Below are 21412 nucleotides of genomic sequence, written 5' to 3' on the forward strand. Positions count from 1 at the left end.
TAATAAAATAGAGTGAAAAAAAACATGATAAAGGGAGAACAAAAAACCAACAGGGTTTCCACAAAGTATTCTAGCTTTTTGTATTGAAGCACAAGACCTATATTCTTAAATATCTACAAGGCTACTCACAATAGTATGTGCTAGAGTATCCTAATTCAGTGCTTTCACAGGTGTCCAGAATACGTCTTAGTATCTAAGTTATAACCACAGAAACTATAAGTATCTATAATGACAACAATTGCTATTCTACAAAGATTCCAAAATAGCAGACATTACTTAGGCTATATCAGTCACCGTAGCCTTAGCTCTTATTCCTGTAAATTAGATACAGCGATGTAAGTGGCTAAACAGAGTAGGTTCACCTTAATTTCTAGATTACACTTGCAAACAGAATTATCTTAGCACTTGCCACATATTTAATAGATCAGCTTTATCAGATGTCTTACATTCCTTTCAGCCCACTGATTATAAAATATTAATAAATCTGGTTTTACCAAATAGCCACCAGGATAAGAAAAGCAATACCCTTATTACTATTAGAATAATACCAAGTTATTGGGCACCACCTAACTGGAAAAATGACATTCCTTATTTGGTACATATAAAGGACGCCAACTAATGGTCAGCAGGGGAAGTTGCCATAAATCATAACAGCTTGAAACATAATTAACACATTTCCCAAAGTATATTAGAAACAGTGTACAGCCAAAATTATCTTCTGCTCGTGAAGGCAGTACCGCTGGCTTCTTTTAGGGGCTCCAATCGAGTGGAGACTACTTCAGTTTGTTACCAAAACCAATGTTTGGACTCAGATTATACAGTCTGTTTTTGAAACACATTCAAGCTATACAGACTGAAACATACAAACCATCAGTTCTTCTTACTCGGATTCAGGCAAGTCCCAGAAAAAGTAGATCTCTTCAGTTACTATATCTCACGAGCAAAAAGTATACTACACACAGTCAGGGGTGGCACCTAATTCTGTACTGTCTATTTAGATTTTGTCTAGGGAGTTATTTTTCAACATGAGTCATCCTCAAACATAATTCAGGGTTTTACAACAAGTCCTTTTAGCCTATTGAAGAATTGCATTAAATAGGCTCCTTTTTTTTATCAATAAAGCATATTGCATAAAAACCCAATTGTTACTCTTACTGTTAGATTGAACGTGCTTAAACTACCAACTGGTTCCTCACAGTAGCATGTGCACGATTAACAGCTTTTACCAAAGTCACCTTATTATTGCAGGCATGATCCTCTGCATCCGTATTAAATACTTCTAATTCCCGAGTGTACATGAGACTGGAACCAGGACAGATAGCTTGGTGCGTTGACTCAGTTGCCCAGAAAGGGAGGTCACAAACTCTGGATGCCTCGAGCAGCCACGATTCACCCTGTACTCACTAGGGAGATATGGATCCCAGCACCTCTCGACGTTCTCCTGTACCCGCACCTCGTCCTTAGCCAGAGACACAACCCACTTCCGGTCTGCCTTACTCCTGCTGAGTTCGGTTGTTTCCCGGTGCCATAGATGAATGGCTCTGATGTGAGCCCAGCAACAACGTGTTGCTTCCTTGCCTGTAGGCAGACCGCATCGGCCCGCTACCCACTCTGTAATCAACAATTACAGCCAAGGGATCCAGGCGTCTTGGGGAGATTTTCTGGCCCTTTTTAGATTCAGAGCCCAAAGTCAGCGTGTGTGTGCTTGCTGACTCCACCCATCCGGAAGTTCAATACGCTCCATTTTGAAATCGGATGTACCTTTCTTTAATGCGTCAAAGTGGAATGCTCTTAGAGTAAATATTATAAAGCAGGCCAAACAGAACTATAAAGGCTTACTCTTATCCAATCAACCATTCTTTTCTGTGATGCTTCTTATTGGTGCATTGACCTCATCAGCCTCGGCATTCTTGATTCAAGCTGGTAATCTGTATGGCTCAAAATCTAGGAGTAGCTGGCAGTGCCTCAAAGCGCAGGCTAATGAAATTGCTGTTTAAAGGCAATATTCTTTGCTTCAAAGTTAGAAATTCTTAAAAAGAGATATTACTTCTAAAAATAACTCCTTCTTTTCCCAGGGCAATCATCAAAAAAACTTACTCATTGTCTTCCATACAGGGCCAGCATTCCTCCCATCTTTAATCTTCCCTACAATCTTCATGGTAACTGAATGGTTGATCATGACTTCTTACAAAAAAAAAAAATTATGCTTACCTGATTATTTTCTTTCCTTGCATGGAGAGTCCACAAATCCATTCTAATTACTAGTGAGAAATCAACTCCTGGCCACCAGGAGGAGGCAAAGAACACCCCAGCAAAGCTTTAAGTATCCGCCCACTTCCCACAATCCCCCAGTCATTCAGCCGAAGGAATATGGAAAGAGAGCAGGACTCAAAGGGTATAGAGGTGCCTGAAGTTTAGAAAAAGACGAAAACAAAATTAGCCGTCTAAAAATTTAGATAAGGGCGGGTCGTGGACTCTCCATGCCAGGAAAGAAAATAATTTATCAGGTATGCATACATTTTGTTTTCTTTCCAATGGCATGGAGAGTCCACAAATCCATTCTAATTACTAGTGGGAACTAATACCCAAGCTAGAGGACACAGAATGGAAGGGAGGGAGGAGAACAAGACAGGCGGACCTAAGCAGAAGGCACCACCCCTTGAAGAACTTTCCTCCCAAAAGAAGCCGTAGCAGAGGCAAAAACATTGAATTTGGAAAATGTATGCAATGAAGACCAAGTAGCCACCTTGCAGATTTGCTCCACAGAAGCCTAGTTTTTAAAGGCCCAGGAAGAAAAGACAGCCCTAGTCGAATGAGCCGTAATCCTCTCAGGAGGCTGTTGTCCAGCTGTCTCATAGGCCAACTGAATGACACTCTTATACCAAAAAGAAAGAGTAGTTGAAGTTGCCTTCTAGCCCTTAAGTTTACCAGAAAAACAACAAAAAGGGCAGAAGATTACTAAAATTCCCAAGTAGCCTGCAGATAGACCTTCAAAGCACGCACTACATCCAGGTTATGTAACAGACGTTCCTTATGAGAAGGATTAGGACAGAACAAAGGGACAACAATTTCCTGATTGATATTATGGGCCGAAACCACCTTGGGAAGAAATCCCAATTTGGTACCAAGGACCACCTTGTCCACATGGAAAATAAGATAAGGGGGTCACATTGTGGAGCCAAAATCTCTGAGAATCTACAAGCAGAAGAAATGGCTAGAAAAAAACAAAACTTTCCAAGAAAATAACTTAATATCATCAGAGTGCATAGGCTCAAACGGAGCCTGCTGCAGAACCCTAAGAACAAGATTAAAGGGACAGTATACACTCATTTTCATATAGCTGCATGTAATACACACTACTATAAAGAATAAGATGCACAGATACTGATATAAAAATCCAGTATAAAACTGTTTAAAAACTTACTTAGAAGCTCTCAGTTTAGCTCTGTTGAAAAGGCAGCTGGAAAGCCCACTGCAAGTGGCAAAAAAGACACTCCCCCCTCCCCCTTCTTTTGTATATAAAAAGAAACCTGTACACAAACAGGAGCAAGCTGAAGAAGGTAGCTGACGGTATTCACATAAAACTTTGGGGCTTGGTTAGGAGTCTGAAAATCAGAGCAATGTTATTTTAAAATAAGCAAAACTATACATTTAAAAAAAAAAAAAAAAACTTTATGGGCTATATAAATAGATCACCTACGAAACATTTATGCAAAGAAAAAATGAGTGTATAATGTCTCTTTAAGGCTCCACGGAGGAGCAACAGTCTTAAACACAGTCCTGATTCTGAGCAGGGCCTGAACAAAAGATTTAACATCTATTAAGTTGGCCAAACGTATGCAATAGAATTGAAAGGGCAGAAATCTGGCCCTTCAGAGTACTTACCAACAAACTCTTCTCCAGACCCTCCTGGAGAAAAGACAGAATGCGGGCAACCCTCACCTGACTCCAAGGAAAACCCAGAGATTCGCACCAGTAAAGGTATGTGCGCCACACCTTATGGTATATCTTGCAAGTTACCGGCTTACGAGCCTGTATCATGGTATCAATAACCTTTTCAGAAAAACCTAGACAAGACTAGGCGCGTTTAATCTCCAAGCAGTCAGCTTCAGAGAGTCTAGGTTTGGATGCAGATAAGGACCCTGAAGTAGAAGGTCCTTCCTTGGAGGCAATTTCCACGGGGGAAAGGACAACATCTTTACCAGGTCCGCAAACCAAATTCTACAAAGCCAAGCTGGAGCAATTATAATCACAGAAGCCTGCTCCTGTTTGATGTGGGCTATCACCCGAGAAAGGAGGGAAAACAGGGGAAACAGGTAAATTAGACCGAAGTCCCATGGAACCGCTAGAGCTGCTTGTGGATCCCTTGATCTTAAACTGTATTTTGGAAGCTTGATGTTTAGACAAGACGCCATCAGATCCATCTCCGGAACTCCCCACCTGAGGGTTATATCCTTGAGAATACTTCCGGATGAAGAGCCCACTCCCCTAGGTGAAACGTCTGCCTGCTCAGATAATCCACCTCCCAGTTGTCCACACCTGGGATGTGGATGTCAGAAATGTGACAATTGTGAGACTCCGCCCACTGAAGAATGCGAGTCATGTCCTTTATTGCTGAGGAACTCCTTGTTTCTCCCTGATGGTTGATGTATGCCACCAAAGTGATGTTGTCCGATTTTAAAATCTGATTAACTGGACCAAACTCAGTTGAGGCCAAGCTATCAGTGCATTGAAGATTGCTCTCAACTCTAGGATATTTATTGGGAGGGCAGACTCAGTCTGAGTCCAAATTCCCTGAGCTCTTAAGGAACCCCAAACTGCTCCCCAATCAGGCTGGCATCCGTAGTAACAATCTCTCAAGATGGTCTCAGGAAGCATGTGCCTTGTGACAGATGGTCCTGAGAGAGCCACCAAGACAGAGAATCTCTTGTCAGGTTGTCTAGGACTGTCCTCAGAGGTCTGAGTGGTCTCCGTTCCATTGTCTGAGCGTGTAAAGGAATAATGTCCATGGAAGCCACCATTAGACCAATTACTTCCATACACTGTGCCACTGATGGACGGACAGAGGACTGAAGAGAAAGACAGGCAGCCAGAAGTTTAGGTTTTCTGACCTCCGCTAAGAAAATCTTCATGGAGATCGAGTCTATGATCATCCCCTAAAAACATACCCTGGTATTTGGCACCAATTAACTTTTCCAGATTCACATTACACCCGTGAGAGCAGAGAATCCGTATGGGATCTTGCTAAATAAAAAGATGGCGCCTGAACCAAGATATCATCCAGGTATGGTGCCACTGCAATTCCTTGAGATCTGGCCGAAAAGCAGGGCTACAAATTGGAAGTGTTTGTCCAAAAAGGCAAACCGCAGGTATTGGAAATAATCCTTGTGGATAGAAGCATGAAGATACGCGTCCTTCAGGTCGATGGTAGTCATGTACTGACCCTGCTGAACTAAAGGGAGAATAGAACAGATGGTCTCCATTTTGAGGGACGGAACCCTGAGAAATTTGACACAAGGTTAAAAAGTTCCCTCCTTGGGAACCACAAATAGGTTGGAATAGAATCCTCAACCTTGTTCCGCCAGAGGAACTGGAGCAATCACTACTAGAGAAGTGAGATCCTTGACAGGGAATCTGTCCCTGGGAGGCCGAGATTTGAACCCTGAGAGACTGTTAGATCTTAAATCCGCTGTGCAGCGGAGTGAAATCGGACTCTCCAGAGATCGCTGCTAGCCGACCCACCAAGCAGAGAATAATTCAGAGCTCTCCGTAACTAGCCGCTCAGCGGAAGTAAAGTTGAGCAGTCACATGATCACAACAAATTTCTAAGTGCTACACTGGGGAAAAGAGGCTAGCGAGTATACCGCGCTGCAATCCCCATAAGAAAAACGTACAAGTGCTTACAGGCCCATAAACTAAGGGCAAAGTCAAAAACAGCTAATAAAATAAACACATGCAATCCACAACCCTATAAAGTTGCTAAAAAGCACCTGATAACATAGAGGCTTACCCTCTGAGCAACAACACCCTTCAGAGCCATTAAAAGGAAAAACTTCCCTTATCTCTCTAACGGCAGTACAGGGCTCTGCCTCCTCTGCCTAACAAAATTATGCCCAATTTAAAGAAATATAAGTAAGTCCCCTGTATTATACCAACCTGAAGGATTAACCCCTTAAAAAATTCTAGGGTAGGTCAAAGGAATGGCAATTATATTTCTCCAACATAGGTGTGTCCGGTCCACGGCGTCATCCTTACTTGTGGGATATTCTCTTCCCCAACAGGAAATGGCAAAGAGCCCAGCAAAGCTGGTCACATGATCCCTCCTAGGCTCCGCCTACCCCAGTCATTCTCTTTGCCGTTGTACAGGCAACATCTCCACGGAGATGGCTTAGAGTTTTTTTAGTGTTTAACTGTAGTTTTTATTATTCAATCAAGAGTTTGTTATTTTGAAATAGTGCTGGTATGTACTATTTACTCAGAAACAGAAAAGAGATGAAGATTTCTGTTTGTATGAGGAAAATGATTTTAGCAACCGTCACTAAAATCCATGGCTGTTCCACACAGGACTGTTGAGAGCAATTAACTTCAGTTGGGGGAACAGTGAGCAGTCTCTTGCTGCTTGAGGTATGACACATTCTAACAAGACGATGTAATGCTGGAAGCTGTCATTTTCCCTCTGGGATCCGGTAAGCCATGTTTATTACGATTGTAAATAAGGGCTTCAAAAAGGGCTTATTAAGACTGTAGACTTTTTTTGGGCTAAATCGATTGATTATTAACACATATTTAGCCTTGAGGAATCATTTTATCTGGGTATTTTGATATAATAATATCGGCAGGCACTGTTTTAGACACCTTATTCTTTAGGGGCTTTCCCAAAGCATAGGCAGAGCCTCATTTTCGCGCCGGTGTTGCGCACTTGTTTTTGAGAGGCATGGCATGCAGTCGCATGTGAGAGGAGCTCTGATACTTAGAAAAGACTTTCTGAAGGCGTCATTTGGTATCGTATTCCCCTTGGGGCTTGGTTGGGTCTCAGCAAAGCAGATACCAGGGACTGTAAAGGGGGTTAAAGTTCAAAACGGCTCCGGTTCCGTTATTTTAAGGGTTAAAGCTTCCAAATTTGGTGTGCAATACTTTTAAGGCTTTAAGACACTGTGGTGAAAATTTGGTAAATTTTGAACAATTCCTTCATGTTTTTTTCGCATTTGCAGTAATAAAGTGTGTTCAGTTTAAAATTTAAAGTGACAGTAACGGTTTTATTTTAAAACGTTTTTTTGTACTTGTTATCAAGTTTATGCCTGTTTAACATGTCTGAACTACCAGATAGACTGTGTTCTGAATGTGGGGAAGCCAGAATTCCTATTCATTTAAATAAATGTGATTTATGTGACAATGATAATGATGCCCAAGATGATTCCTCAAGTGAGGGGAGTAAGCATGGTACTGCATCATTCCCTCCTTCGTTTACACGAGTCTTGCCCACTCAGGAGGCCCCTAGTACATCTAGCGCGCCAATACTCCTTACTATGCAACAATTAACGGCTGTAATGGATAATTCTGTCAAAAACATTTTAGCCAAAATGAACACTTATCAGCGTAAGCGCGACTGCTCTGTTTTAGATACTGAAGAGCATGACGACGCTGATATTAATATTTCTGAAGGGCCCCTTACTCAGTCTGATGGGGCCAGGGAGGTTTTGTCTGAGGGAGAAATTACTGATTCAGGGAACATTTCTCAACAAGCTGAACCTGATGTGATTGCATTTAAATTTAAGTTGGAACATCTCCGCATTCTGCTTAAGGAGGTATTATCCACTCTGGATGATTGTGACAAGTTGGTCATCCCAGAGAAACTATGTAAAATGGACAAGTTCCTAGAGGTGCCGGGGCTCCCAGAAGCTTTTCCTATACCCAAGCGGGTGGCGGACATTGTTAATAAAGAATGGGAAAGGCCCGGTATTCCTTTCGTCCCTCCCCCCATATTTAAAAAATTGTTTCCTATGGTCGACCCCAGAAAGGACTTATGGCAGACAGTCCCCAAGGTCGAGGGAGCGGTTTCCACTTTAAACAAACGCACCACTATACCCATAGAGGATAGTTGTGCTTTCAAAGATCCTATGGATAAAAAATTAGAAGGTTTGCTTAAAAAGATGTTTGTTCAGCAGGGTTACCTTCTACAACCAATTTCATGCATTGTCCCTGTCGCTACAGCCGCATGTTTCTGGTTCGATGAGCTGATAAAGGCGGTCGACAGTGATTCTCCTCCTTATGAGGAGATTATGGACAGAATCAATGCTCTCAAATTGGCTAATTCTTTCACCCTAGACGCCACTTTTGCAATTGGCTAGGTTAGCGGCTAAGAATTCTGGGTTTGCTATTGTGGCGCGCAGAGCGCTTTGGTTGAAATCTTGGTCGGCTGATGCGTCTTCCAAGAAAAAGCTACTTAACATTCCTTTCAAGGGGAAAACGCTGTTTGGCCCTGACTTGAAAGAGATTATCTCGGATATCACTGGGGGTAAGGGCCACGCCCTTCCTCAGGATCGGCCTTTCAAGGCAAAAAATAAACCTAATTTTCGTCCCTTTCGTAGAAATGGACCAGCCCAAAGTGCTACGTCCTCTAAGCAAGAGGGTAATACTTCTCAAGCCAAGCCGGCTTGGAGACCAATGCAAGGCTGGAACAAGGGAAAGCAGGCCAAGAAACCTGCCACTGCTACCAAGACAGCATGAAATGTTGGCCCCCGATCCGGGACCGGATCTGGTGGGGGGCAGACTCTCTCTCTTCGCTCAGGCTTGGGCAAGAGATGTTCTGGATCCTTGGGCGCTAGAAATAGTCTCCCAAGGTTATCTTCTGGAATTCAAGGGACTTCCCCCAAGGGGGAGGTTCCACAGGTCTCAGTTGTCTTCAGACCACATAAAAAGACAGGCATTCTTACATTGTGTAGAAGACCTGTTAAAAATGGGAGTGATTCATCCCGTTCCATTAAGAGAACAAGGGATGGGGTTCTACTCCAATCTGTTTATAGTTCCCAAAAAAGAGGGAACGTTCAGACCAATCTTAGATCTCAAGATCTTAAACAAGTTTCTCAAGGTTCCATCGTTCAAGATGGAAACCATTCGAACTATTCTTCCTTCCATCCAGGAAGGTCAATTCATGACCACGGTGGATTTAAAGGATGCGTATCTACATATTCCTATCCACAAGGAACATCATCGGTTCCTGAGGTTCGCATTCCTGGACAAACATTACCAGTTCGTGGCGCTTCCTTTCGGATTAGCCACTGCTCCAAGGATTTTCACAAAGGTTCTAGGGTCCCTTCTAGCTGTGCTAAGACCAAGGGGCATTGCTGTAGTACCTTACTTGGACGACATTCTGATTCAAGCGTCGTCCCTTCCTCAAGCAAAGGCTCACACGGACATTGTCCTGGCCTTTCTCAGATCTCACGGATGGAAAGTGAACGTGGAAAAGAGTTCTCTATCTCCGTCAACAAGGGTTCCCTTCTTGGGAACAATAATAGACTCCTTAGAAATGAGGATTTTTCTGACAGAGGCCAGAAAAACAAAACTTCTAGACTCTTGTCGGATACTCCATTCCGTTCCTCTTCCTTCCATAGCTCAGTGCATGGAAGTGATCGGGTTGATGGTAGCGGCAATGGACATAGTTCCTTTTGCACGCATTCATCTAAGACCATTACAACTGTGCATGCTCAGTCAGTGGAATGGGGACTATACAGACTTGTCTCCGAAGATACAAGTAAATCAGAGGACCAGAGACTCACTCCGTTGGTGGCTGTCCCGGGACAACCTGTCACGAGGGATGACATTCCGCAGACCAGAGTGGGTCATTGTCACGACCGGCCGCCAGTCTGATGGGCTGGGGCGCGGTCTGGGGATCCCTGAAAGCTCAGGGTCTTTGGTCTCGGGAAGAATCTCTTCTACCGATAAATATTCTGGAACTGAGAGCGATATTCAATGCTCTCAAGGCTTGGCCTCAGCTAGCGAGGGCCAAGTTCATACGGTTTCAATCAGACAACATGACAACTGTTGCGTACATCAACCATCAGGGGGGAACAAGGAGTTCCCTGGCGATGGAAGAAGTGACCAAAATCATTCTATGGGCGGAGTCTCACTCCTGCCACCTGTCTGCTATCCACATCCCAGGAGTGGAAAATTGGGAAGCGGATTTTCTGAGTCGTCAGACATTGCATCCGGGGAGTGGGAACTCCATCCGGAAATCTTTGCCCAAGTCACTCAGCTGTGGGGCATTCCAGACATGGATCTGATGGCCTCTCGTCAGAACTTCAAAGTTCCTTGCTACGGGTCCAGATCCAGGGGATCCCAAGGCGGCTCTAGTGGATGCACTAGTAGCACCTTGGACCTTCAAACTAGCTTATGTGTTCCCGCCGTTTCCTCTCATCCCCAGGCTGGTAGCCAGGATCAATCAGGAGAGGGCGTCGGTGATCTTGATAGCTCCTGCGTGGCCACGCAGGACTTGGTACGCAGATCTGGTGAATATGTCATCGGCTCCTCCTTGGAAGCTACCTTTGAGACGAGACCTTCTTGTTCAGGGTCCGTTCGAAACATCCGAATCTGGTTTCACTCCAGCTGACTGCTTGGAGATTGAACGCTTGATCTTATCGAAGCGAGGATTCTCAGATTCTGTTATCGATACTCTTGTTCAGGCCAGAAAGCCTGTAACTAGAAAGATTTACCACAAAATTTGGAAAAAATATATCTGTTGGTGTGAATCTAAAGGATTCCCTTGGGACAAGGTTAAGATTCCTAGGATTCTATCCTTCCTTCAAGAAGGATTGGAAAAAGGATTATCTGCAAGTTCCCTGAAGGGACAGATTTCTGCCTTGTCTGTGTTACTTCACAAAAAGCTGGCCGCTGTGCCAGATGTTCAAGCCTTTGTTCAGGCTCTGGTTAGAATTAAGCCTGTTTACAAACCTTTGACTCCTCCTTGGAGTCTCAATTTAGTTCTTTCAGTTCTTCAGGGGGTTCCGTTTGAACCCTTGCATTCCGTTGATATTAAGTTATTATCTTGGAAAGTTTTGTTTTTAGTTGCAATTTCTTCTGCTAGAAGAGTTTCATAATTATCTGCTCTGCAGTGTTCTCCTCCTTATCTGGTGTTCCATGCAGATAAGGTGGTTTTACGTACTAAACCTGGTTTTCTTCCAAAAGTTGTTTCTAACAAAAACATTAACCAGGAGATTATCGTACCTTCTCTGTGTCCGAAACCAGTTTCAAGGAAGGAACGTTTGTTGCACAATTTGGATGTTGTTCGCGCTCTAAAATTCTATTTAGATGCTACAAAGGATTTTAGACAAACATCTTCCTTGTTTGTTGTTTATTCCGGTAAAAGGAGAGGTCAAAAAGCAACTTCTACCTCTCTCTCTTTTGGATTAAAAGCATCATCAGATTGGCTTACGAGACTGCCGGACGGCAGCCTCCCGAAAGAATCACAGCTCATTCCACTAGGGCTGTGGCTTCCACATGGGCCTTCAAGAACGAGGCTTCTGTTGATCAGATATGTAGGGCAGCGACTTGGTCTTCACTGCACACTTTTACCAAATTTTACAAGTTTGATACTTTTGCTTCTTCTGAGGCTATTTTTGGGAGAAAGGTTTTGCAAGCCGTGGTGCCTTCCATTTAGGTGACCTGATTTGCTCCCTCCCTTCATCCGTGTCCTAAAGCTTTGGTATTGGTTCCCACAAGTAAGGATGACGCCGTGGACCGGACACACCTATGTTGGAGAAAACAGAATTTATGTTTACCTGATAAATTACTTTCTCCAACGGTGTGTCCGGTCCACGGCCCGCCCTGGTTTTTTTAATCAGGTCTGATAATTTATTTTCTTTAACTACAGTCACCACGGTACCATATGGTTTCTCCTATGCAAATATTCCTCCTTAACGTCGGTCGAATGACTGGGGTAGGCGGAGCCTAGGAGGGATCATGTGACCAGCTTTGCTGGGCTCTTTGCCATTTCCTGTTGGGGAAGAGAATATCCCACAAGTAAGGATGACGCCGTGGACCGGACACACCGTTGGAGAAAGTAATTTATCAGGTAAACATAAATTCTGTTTTTATTCAGTTATCGAAAGAACACTCAGATGCCAATAAACAGCTGTCTCTGTTACACAGAAAAGTCAACACATTCTTTGTTACCAGAGAACTGCTACGCGATGCGTTGCAGCCCTATTTCTTGACAGCTAAATGGTTAAAACATGCAGATGCGGTGGTGGGCAATAATTGCGGTAATGTACTAATGTAAGATAGAGCTCTAGACAACATTTAGCTGCTGCCTATGTACCCTCTATTAGATCAATTAGTACACACTGCCGGAGACTGTTCACAGATGACTGGCAGCACACTGGTACGTCTGAAATATCAGACGTGTCGGAACTTGAAAAAGTATTTTGAGTTCCTTCCCCCTAGTGTTAGCAACGCAATGCGCATGTGCAAAATCACAGGGAGCGTGGAATTGCGAGAAATATCCGAGTTAGAGCTGGACACTGAAGAAACTGAGGATCATGATGACGAAATATGGGAGGGGGCAGGCGGGCATTTTAAACAGCAAGTAACAAACAAGTAAGTGGTAATGCTTATAAACTATTTAGGATAATAAAATATGCTACAGTGCAAACTAAATATCGTTAGCAACTTTATAAGAATGACCTATTTGCAAATTTGGGTTGACTGTCCCTTTAAGTGCTGTATCCTTCTAACCTAGAATGCAAAAAGCATTTACTTGTGGATCAGCTGCAGAGCAGGTAGAGCATCTCAGGTATGACAGACTCAGACGACCTCTGACAGGGACCTGAAGGGGGGAAAAAAGCAGAGTAACCAACCCAAGGACTTCCCCGTCGACTTCAAACTTCTAAAAGCCACCACAACTCTTACTAAAGAGTATTACATGGACACAGCATAGCCCCAATCCTTGCTTGCAGGGAAACTACCCATAAAAGGATTAAATATCTTGACACACCATCTTCGCACACCTTCATGATGTACAAAGGCAAAGAATGACTGGGGGATTGTGGGAAGTGGGAGGATACTTAAAGTGAAAGTAAATTTTCGTCAAAAACCTTAATGCCATTGATCCATATTATCACCCTGTATGTAGTCGCTAATTATTATTTTTTTAAATCCATTGTTGTTTTTTTCAAATTATTTTTAAGACATACCGATGATACTGTACTTACTGATCCTCCGCCCACCCGCTCATTTCCTGGTTTGTCTATTTCAGAAATAAGAGCAGAGATCGTATTATCTGTTCCTGTGCCATCAATGTGCATGCGTGTCTCATGAACGAGCATCTATACAGGCAAGAGATTCAATGAGACACGCATGTGTAGTTGGGGGCGTGTAGTTAGTATGTTGGGATGCCACTGGGGGACCAATGAGGTTAGTGAAGACGATTTTCGTCATGTCAAAATAAAAAAGTTATATCCAGGCGGAGTGACATAGCGGATTGTGAGGTACAATAAGATAAATAATACATAAATACTAAAATTCATGAATTAAAGCCAAGCTAATTTTGCATGTACTTTGCGTTGGGGCGTTGAAGTGCACGTAAGTTTACTTTTCCTTTAAAGCTTTGCTGGGGTGTTATTTTCCTCCTTCTGGTGACCAGGAGTTGAATTCCCACTAGTAATTAGAATGGATTCATGGACTCTCCGTGCCATTGGAAAGAAAAGGGCCTTTCGGCTAAACCCACAGTAGTCTGTTACCGCTATCCTTCCCTCTCTTGGTGTGAGGCCATATGTCCTACTGGGGGGATGGCATGGCTAATGTGGTTCCATAGTATTTTCCCATTAGGTATAAAATAAGTTGAATCTTTTCCCCCTTTTTCCAACAGCGTGTTTCCTTTTTATAAATTCTTTCAGATCTTCTACAGGCTTAACACAGTGGACAACTTTCTCCTCAAACTCAATTCAACACATCCCCTTGCAAGAGTGAGGTTAAGAGTTTTATTTATCCCTTTTCCCCAATAGTACCCATAACAAGGGCACATTTTGTTAATTTCTGTGCCTTAAGGATCTCAGCATGGGGGGGGGGGGTTTAATGCCCTCAATTCAAAATTGTATTGCTCTGTGCCATTCCAAAAGCTGGCCAGTACACATCTACTTCTTGCTTCAGATATTTTTCTCTGCTTATCCTCATCAGTTTCACTTAGTGCATGTTTATGTAGTTTGAATTTAGGCACCATACTTCCCTGGTTGTGTCCTAAAATGTTGCCTCTCACCGACTTTTCTGTGACAGTCCTCCCAGCTGTCCTTTCCAAGCGCCCCCCCCCCCCCAATCTGGACAGCCTACTCGTAATGGCTGTGTCCTACAGACGCACACTGGTTTATACAACTGCTGTTCTGCAGTTCCACAAGTCACAGGTGGATTATCAACCATTTCATATATCAAGATTACCTTTTTTCTTTCCAAAGGCAGGGAGAGTCCACAACTTTATTCCTTACTGTTGGGAAATACAAAACCTGGCCACCAGGAGGAGGCAAAGACACCCCAGCTTAAATATCCCACCCCCCAGTCATTCTTTGCCTAGAGGAGGATGGCAGAGAAGTGTCAGAAGATATGGATAGTCCTTTAATATGTATTTTCCCTTCAAGAAAGGACTGGAGTATAAAGTAATCATATAAACCTCTCGGTGAGAGTATCAATGAAAGTTAGTCTGGATATAAAGGGAAAGTTTTTCTGCAAATCGATCCAGACTATCTAACGGCTCCAGGGTAATCCGTGTTAACGAGTTACACTGCTTGCCTTTTTACACTAAGGTTCCTTTCAGAACACCGCGGCAAGGCTGTCACACTTGAGAGGCTGTACCTGTTCCACAGCATAGAACCTGAAGGGTAAGTCTGCTTTATTTATGATTTAGCAGTGTGACACCTCATAACCTCTATAGGATCCGGGGTTAATATCTCACTAGTTAGGACATTATTTTGGAACAGTTTGGGGAATTTGTGTACTGCTTTGTTTCCTAAGGAACACTTGTGAAGGTTTGGGCTCAATTAGACTGGGTACTTTCGGCATGGGAACTCTGACAGGTTTCACTTTCGTTTTGGTGAAGTTGCGCAGATCCTAATAGCTTTGCGCGCTTTCCTCATAGCAGGGGAGGTCCCTACTTGTGCACTATGTGATCTGGTGCGGATAACTTCCTTTCCCTTACGATCCTGCTTCAGGAACTCTGGCAGTCCTTCGAAGAGTGTTTTTCATAGTTTGCCTGGGTCTAGGAGGTGGTGAGTGCCCCAGTCACTGGGGTTATAAAGGTGCCTCTTTATTATTAAGACCATTTTTATTTTGTTTACTTACTGTGTGATTGCATCTCCAGCAATGGAGGACTCTGAGATTAACACTTTAGAGGTTTCTGTACCTTCTATATTTAATAATACCTGTTTATATTGTGAGGAGACCGTGGTTTGTCCACCTACTCAATTTTGTTCCAATTGCTTGGGTACCATTCTAAAGTCTAAGAAGGGAGCTAAATCTGTTAACCCCTCTATTTAGTCCAGGAGATGCCTACCCTATCCCCCCAAACCACTTCACATGCATTTCTCTGCATCACGCCTATTACTAGGGGGGGGGGGGGGGGGGGGGCTTTTTTTCCTGCTGACTTTACCATGCAGTTACAATCTGCTGTGTCTGCGGCCCTGAGTGCATTACCTATCTCTGGGAAATGCTAGAGGAAGGTTAAACATAGTTCTACTGACCTGGATATATCTAATTTCCTATCGGATTTAGCCAGTATGTGTCTCCTGTCAGAGGATGAGTTAACCTCTGTAACGTCAGAGGGTGAACTCTCTGAGTTGGAGACTTCAATTACTTAACCGCCTCCTTCTGAGGAGCCCTCCTTTAGATTTAAGATTGAAAGGGGAAGGTTTTATTTGGTCCAGGTCTGGACTCTATCATTTCTACTGTTACCAGGGGGAAAGGTGCTTTCCTTCTGCAGGATTAGAACAACAGACCTAAGGGGCGGCAGTCTTCTAATTTTCGTTTGGACAAGTCCCAGAGAACTCAATCATCCTCCAAGCCCGAGCAGCCCAAGAGTACCTGAAAGCCTGCTCAGTCCTGGAACAAGTCCAAACAGAATAAGAAGGCTGCAGATAACAAATCTTCATGAAGGGGTGGCCCCGATATGCGATCGGTTCGAGTAGGGGGCAGACTGTCGTTTTTCTCAGACGGCCTGGTTTCAGGATTTTCAGTATCTCTGGGTGCTGGAAGTTGTATCTTAAGGATACAGGATAGGATTCAAAGCTCATCCTCCCAAGGGCAGATTTCTCCTCTCCAGACTGTCTAAGACCAAAGAAGAGGACAGCCTTTTTAGATTGCGTACGGGACCTAGCCTCCTTAGGCGTAATCATCTCTGTACCTGCATCAGAAAGAGGTCTAGGGTTCTATTCAAACCTCTTTGTGGTTCCCAAAAAGGAGGGAACTTTTTGTCCAATTCTGGACTTGAAGTGCCTAAACAAATTTCTAAGTGTCCTTTCCTTCAAGATGTAGGCTATTAGATCGATCCTTCCCCTGGTTCAGGAAGGACAATCTATGATTACCATCGGTCTGAAGGATGCATACCTTCATAATCCGATCCACAAGGATCATTTTCAGTTCCCGAGGTTTGCCTTTCTAGACCAGCACTTCCAGTTCATAGCACTTCGTTTTGGCTTAGCTACTGCACCCAGGATATTTACAAAGGTTCTGGGTGCTCTTCTAGCTGTGGCCAGAACCCAGGGTATTGCAGCAGCACCTTACCTGGACGATATCTTGGTACAGGCGCCATATTTTCGTCTGGCAAGGGAACACTTGGAATTTCTTCTGAGTCGTCTTCAGTCACATGGATGAAAGATAAACTTGGAAATTAGTTTTCTTACGCCAAATGCCAGGGTGAATTTCCTGGGTACAGTCATAGGCTTGGTATCCATGAAGATCTTTCTAACATATCAGACACGTTGCAAGCTGGCAACAGTTTGTCTTGCCCTCCAGGCCTCTTAAAGACCTTCGGTGGCCCAGTGCATGAAGGTAATTTGACTCATGATGTCTTGTATGGACATTTATTCCTTTTGCCAGATTCCATCTCAGATCTTTACAACTATGTATGCTGAGACAATGGAACGGCGACCATTCAGACCTGTCACAATGGATAGTCTTGGACAGGCTGTCGAGACTCGCTCTCTTGGTGGCTCTGTCAAGATCACCTGTCTCTAGGCATGTGCTTCTTGAGACCGTCCTGAGAGATAGTGACTATGGACGCCAGTCTTTCTGGCTGGGGAGCTGTTTGGGGACTCAGGAGGAGTCCACACTTCCGATCAATATCTTTAAACTCTGGGAAATCTTCAATGCGCTGAAGGCATGGCCCCAACTTGATTTCAACCCAGTATATCAGATTCCAATCCGACAATATAACTTTGGTCGCTTACATCAACCATCAGGGAGGAATGAGAAGTTCCTTAGCGATGATAGAGGTGTCTCACATCTTAGAATTGTCAGAAGCCCACAACTGTATTCTGTCAGTGATCCACATCCTGGGAGTGGAGAACTGGGAAGCATACAATCCTTTCACCCGGGGGCCTCTCGTCTCAATGCCAAACTTCCCAGGTAAGGGTCAAGATTGAGTGATCCTCAAGCAGAATTAGTAGACGCTCTAGCGTTGCCATGGAGGTTCAGACTCGTATCTCTTAGCTTCATTGACTCTTCTCCCTCGTGTGGTGGCCCGCATCAAGCAGGAGCAGGCCTCAGTGATTCTTATTGCTCCATCCTGGCCTCGAAGGACCTGGTTCGCAGATCTGGTGAGAATGTCCTCATCTCCTCCATTGAGGTTACCTTATCGGAAGGACCTTCTGATACAGGGTCCTTTCCTATATCAAAATCTAGATTCTCTGAGGCTGACTGCACGGAGATTGAACACTTAGTCTTAGCCAAGAGAGGATTCTCTGATAGTGTCATAGACTCGTAAGCCGGTTACTCGGCGCATCTACCATAAGGTGTGGCGGACTTACCTGCACTGGTGTGAGGAACATTGTTTTTCTTGGCATAAGGTAAAAGTTGCCTGACTTATCTTTTCTCCAAGATAGATTAGAGAAGGGTCTATCTGCCAGCTCTCTGAAGGGACAGATATCAGCCCTATTGGTTTTACTGCACAAGAGATTAGCTGATCTTTCTGACGTGCAGTCCTTTAAGGCTTTGACTAGGATCGGACCTGTGTTCAGACCTGTTGCACCACCTTGGAGCCTCAAACTTGTTCTTCGTGTTTTGCAGCAGGCTCCGTTCGAGCCCATGCATGTTGTGGACATTAAACTGCTATCTTGGAAGGTTTTGTTTTTATTAGCCATTGCCTCTTCTCGCAGAGTCTCTGAGATTTCGGCTTTACAGTGTGACTCTCCTTTCTTTGTTTTCCAGCCCGATAAAGGCGGTTTTACTTACTAGGTTCGGTTTCCTTCCTAAGTTGGTGTCAGAATGTAACATTAATCAAGAGATTCTTGTTCCTTCCTTTTGTCCCAATCCTCCTTCTGTTTGCTTCACAATCTGGATGTGGTTTGTGCCTTAAAGTTCTACTTAAGTTCTTTATGCGCCTTAAAGTTTTTGTTTGTTCTTTATGCGGGTAGACGCAAGGGCCAGAAGGCCACTGTGACTTCCTTGTCTTTTTTTTTGGTTGAGGAGTATCATCCACTTAGCTTATGAGAAAGCGGGTCAGCAGCCTCCTGAGAGGATAAGGGCTCATTCCACTAGGGCGGTTGCTTCTTCCTGGGCTTTTAAGAACAAAGCCTCTATTGATCAGATTTGTAAGGCGTCTTCCTGGTCCTCCTTACATAATTTTTCTAGGTTCTACAAATTTGATATGTTTGCTTCGGCTGAAGCAGCTTTTGGGAGAAAGGTATTGCAGGCTGTGGTGCCCTCAGATTAGGGTCCGCTTTTGTCTTTTTAGTTTTCTTCCCATTAATTAATTCAGTGTTTTCTAGAGCTTGGGTATTGTTTCCCAACAGTAAGGAATTAAGTTGTGGACTCTCCATGCTTTTGGAAAGAAAACAAAATTTATGCTTACCAGATAAATTCCTTTCTTTCCTGGCAGGGAGAGTCCACAACCCCGCCCGTAAGATTTTTTTGGGCGGCTCCCTTTTTATTTTCTTCTGGCACCTTTATACCCTGATGTCTCTCCTACTTTTTCTTGTTCCCTCGGCCGAATGACACAGGGATAGGGGAAGTGGGAGGGATATTAAGCCTTTGGCTGGGATGTCTTTGCCTCCTCCTGGTGGCCAGGTGTTGTATTTCCGAACAGTAAGGAATGAAGTTGTGGATTCTCCCTGCTAGGAAAGAAAGGAATTTATCTGGTAAGCATACATTTTTGTTTTTGCAAGTAGTTTTGGACTCCTCCCTCACAGCCATTTTAATAACTCATGCTCATTGGCAAAACCTTGTGTATTGCCTGCAAGTGCCATCATCTATAATCTTTAGCTCAACAATGGAGCACTGTTTGTTGATGGGTACACAATCGTACTTCAATCTGCTTCTTTATTGTGCTTATCTTCAAACTGGAGAGACAATCTGACTTGGTTGTGCCAACCATTAGTTTAAAACATAAAAATTTCAAGTATTTAATGTAGAAATGACTTGTATAGTTTTTGTCCCAACAGTGTATCTGGAATTTATGGGGTATCTTAACTTTCAGTTGAGGATTTTACATAGAAATAGAAGTGAACATTTAAAAAAAAAAAATCCTGTTTACTCATGGTACAATAAACCAACTGTTTTGAAAGGCTATTAGTGACATTCATTATATATTGTTGTAAATATCTAGGGTGTTGCATTGAATTTCTGGAATGTCTCAACTGGAGTGTTTTTTATTTTCCAATGTGTGTTGTTACTCAGAGTAATAAGATATTGTAATGTTTTGTGTTTTTTTTTTCCCCTTAACAGCGCTGAAGGCAGCCACACCTCGGGCCAGAGTAACGGAAGAGATCACCAAGCACTTGCTAAAGCAGTCCAGGTTCACCAGGACACACTACGCACGATGTACTTTGCCTAACTGCTGTTGCCACCAGTGATGGAGCAGTACGGGCAGAGCATTCACGCCAGACCAGCTGCACTTAGTTGTAGTCCAGTCTACAATGGCATCCAGCAAAAGTGCACCCTTCTATAACCCCATGGTTCACAATATCTTGTTTTGTTTAACAAACCTTCCGTCCAGAGAAGTTTCACTATTTCATTTTAATTTTGACAAACCTGCTACAGATGTTGTAATCTGGGGTTTGCTAAAATTGTGATAGTTTACAAAAGCAGATGTGGGAAAAATACCCATTGAAACATTGGTCACATGGAATCTCAGGGCTTAAACAGATGCTATGAATTAAGTTTTCAATGTATGTATTCCATGTTCGGTTGCCAGAGTGATAGCCTGCTGTACACTTTTTTTTTTTTTAAGGACCGTGAAGGGTTGAGAGGAAAAACAAATGTTTAGCTTAGTATGTAAAGCCTTAAATTTTAATACATTTCTTATGAATTCCTCTTTCAGTCTGTACAATTTGTGTCAAATATGCTGGTACATAAAGTTATGTATTTCAGGCTGTAAAATTAAATCGCACGTAACTTGAAGTCCATTGTGACTCCAAATTTTAAAATTCATAGTATTCATTTCAAGTTTTATTTATTTATTATTATTTTTTTTAGTTTAATTTTAGTTATTTTAATTTTGCCATTCAGGACCCCATCAGAATAGACAAAGTAGTTGATATAATTACATTGGTCTTAATGAGCTTTAAAGTTTGTTTTCCAAAGTTGCTTGTGAATACGGGTCTGTGGCAATCAGAACAGTACAATCATGGTAAGCTAATGTACAGATTTCTGTTTAGCAGTATTAATGTAAGAGTTGACTTCCTATTTATTTATTTACACAAAGTGCAGCCTATCATTATTATTATTGACATATCTGTTCTATCAATTAAAGATCCTGTCACTGACTATGAAATCTGTATCATTGATTTAAAATGCTCTACATGCCCCACCGACAGAGAATGGATTAAAGCCTTATTTCTTTAATGTTAAATATGTAGCCCCCAAAAAGTAGATGTAGTTTAATTGTTTGTCAAATTGTATGAAATGCTTTTGTTTTCTGTTTTAGTTAACAAAAGGGACTTCACATTTAATAATTGAGGCTTTTGAAATATACCATACCGCTTTACTGTTTTATTGTATTTATTTGTATCCTCTGCCCCAGCTTCTGAAAAAAATAAATGTTGTCTTTGACCACCACATTGTGATATGCCAGAGGTACAACCTTTTTGTTAGAAATATACAAATTCCTTGGTAATTTTGTAGAATAACTTGCAATCACCCAGAACCTAAATTTGTTGGTTTTGTATTGAAATAAGTGTCTTTCAAATAACTCCACTCAAACTTTGTAGTATGTGCACGC

The 21412-nt window shown here is 42.9% G+C and overlaps 1 protein-coding gene across 1 annotated transcript in view; it reads left to right on the forward strand.

Moving 5' to 3' along the window:
- Positions 1 to 21251, forward strand: part of AGO2 (argonaute RISC catalytic component 2) — a 598276-nt gene extending 577025 nt beyond the window's left edge. Inside the window, exon 19 of the mRNA XM_053715953.1 lies at positions 19918 to 21251. Within this exon, the coding sequence (XP_053571928.1) occupies positions 19918 to 20026 (109 nt within the window). The 3' untranslated portion in view covers positions 20027 to 21251. The remainder of the gene's footprint in view (positions 1 to 19917) is intronic.
- Positions 21252 to 21412: the final 161 nt, after the last annotated feature.

The sequence above is a fragment of the Bombina bombina genome, chromosome 5 (assembly GCF_027579735.1).
Source record: "Bombina bombina isolate aBomBom1 chromosome 5, aBomBom1.pri, whole genome shotgun sequence".
NCBI lineage: Eukaryota > Metazoa > Chordata > Amphibia > Anura > Bombinatoridae > Bombina > Bombina bombina.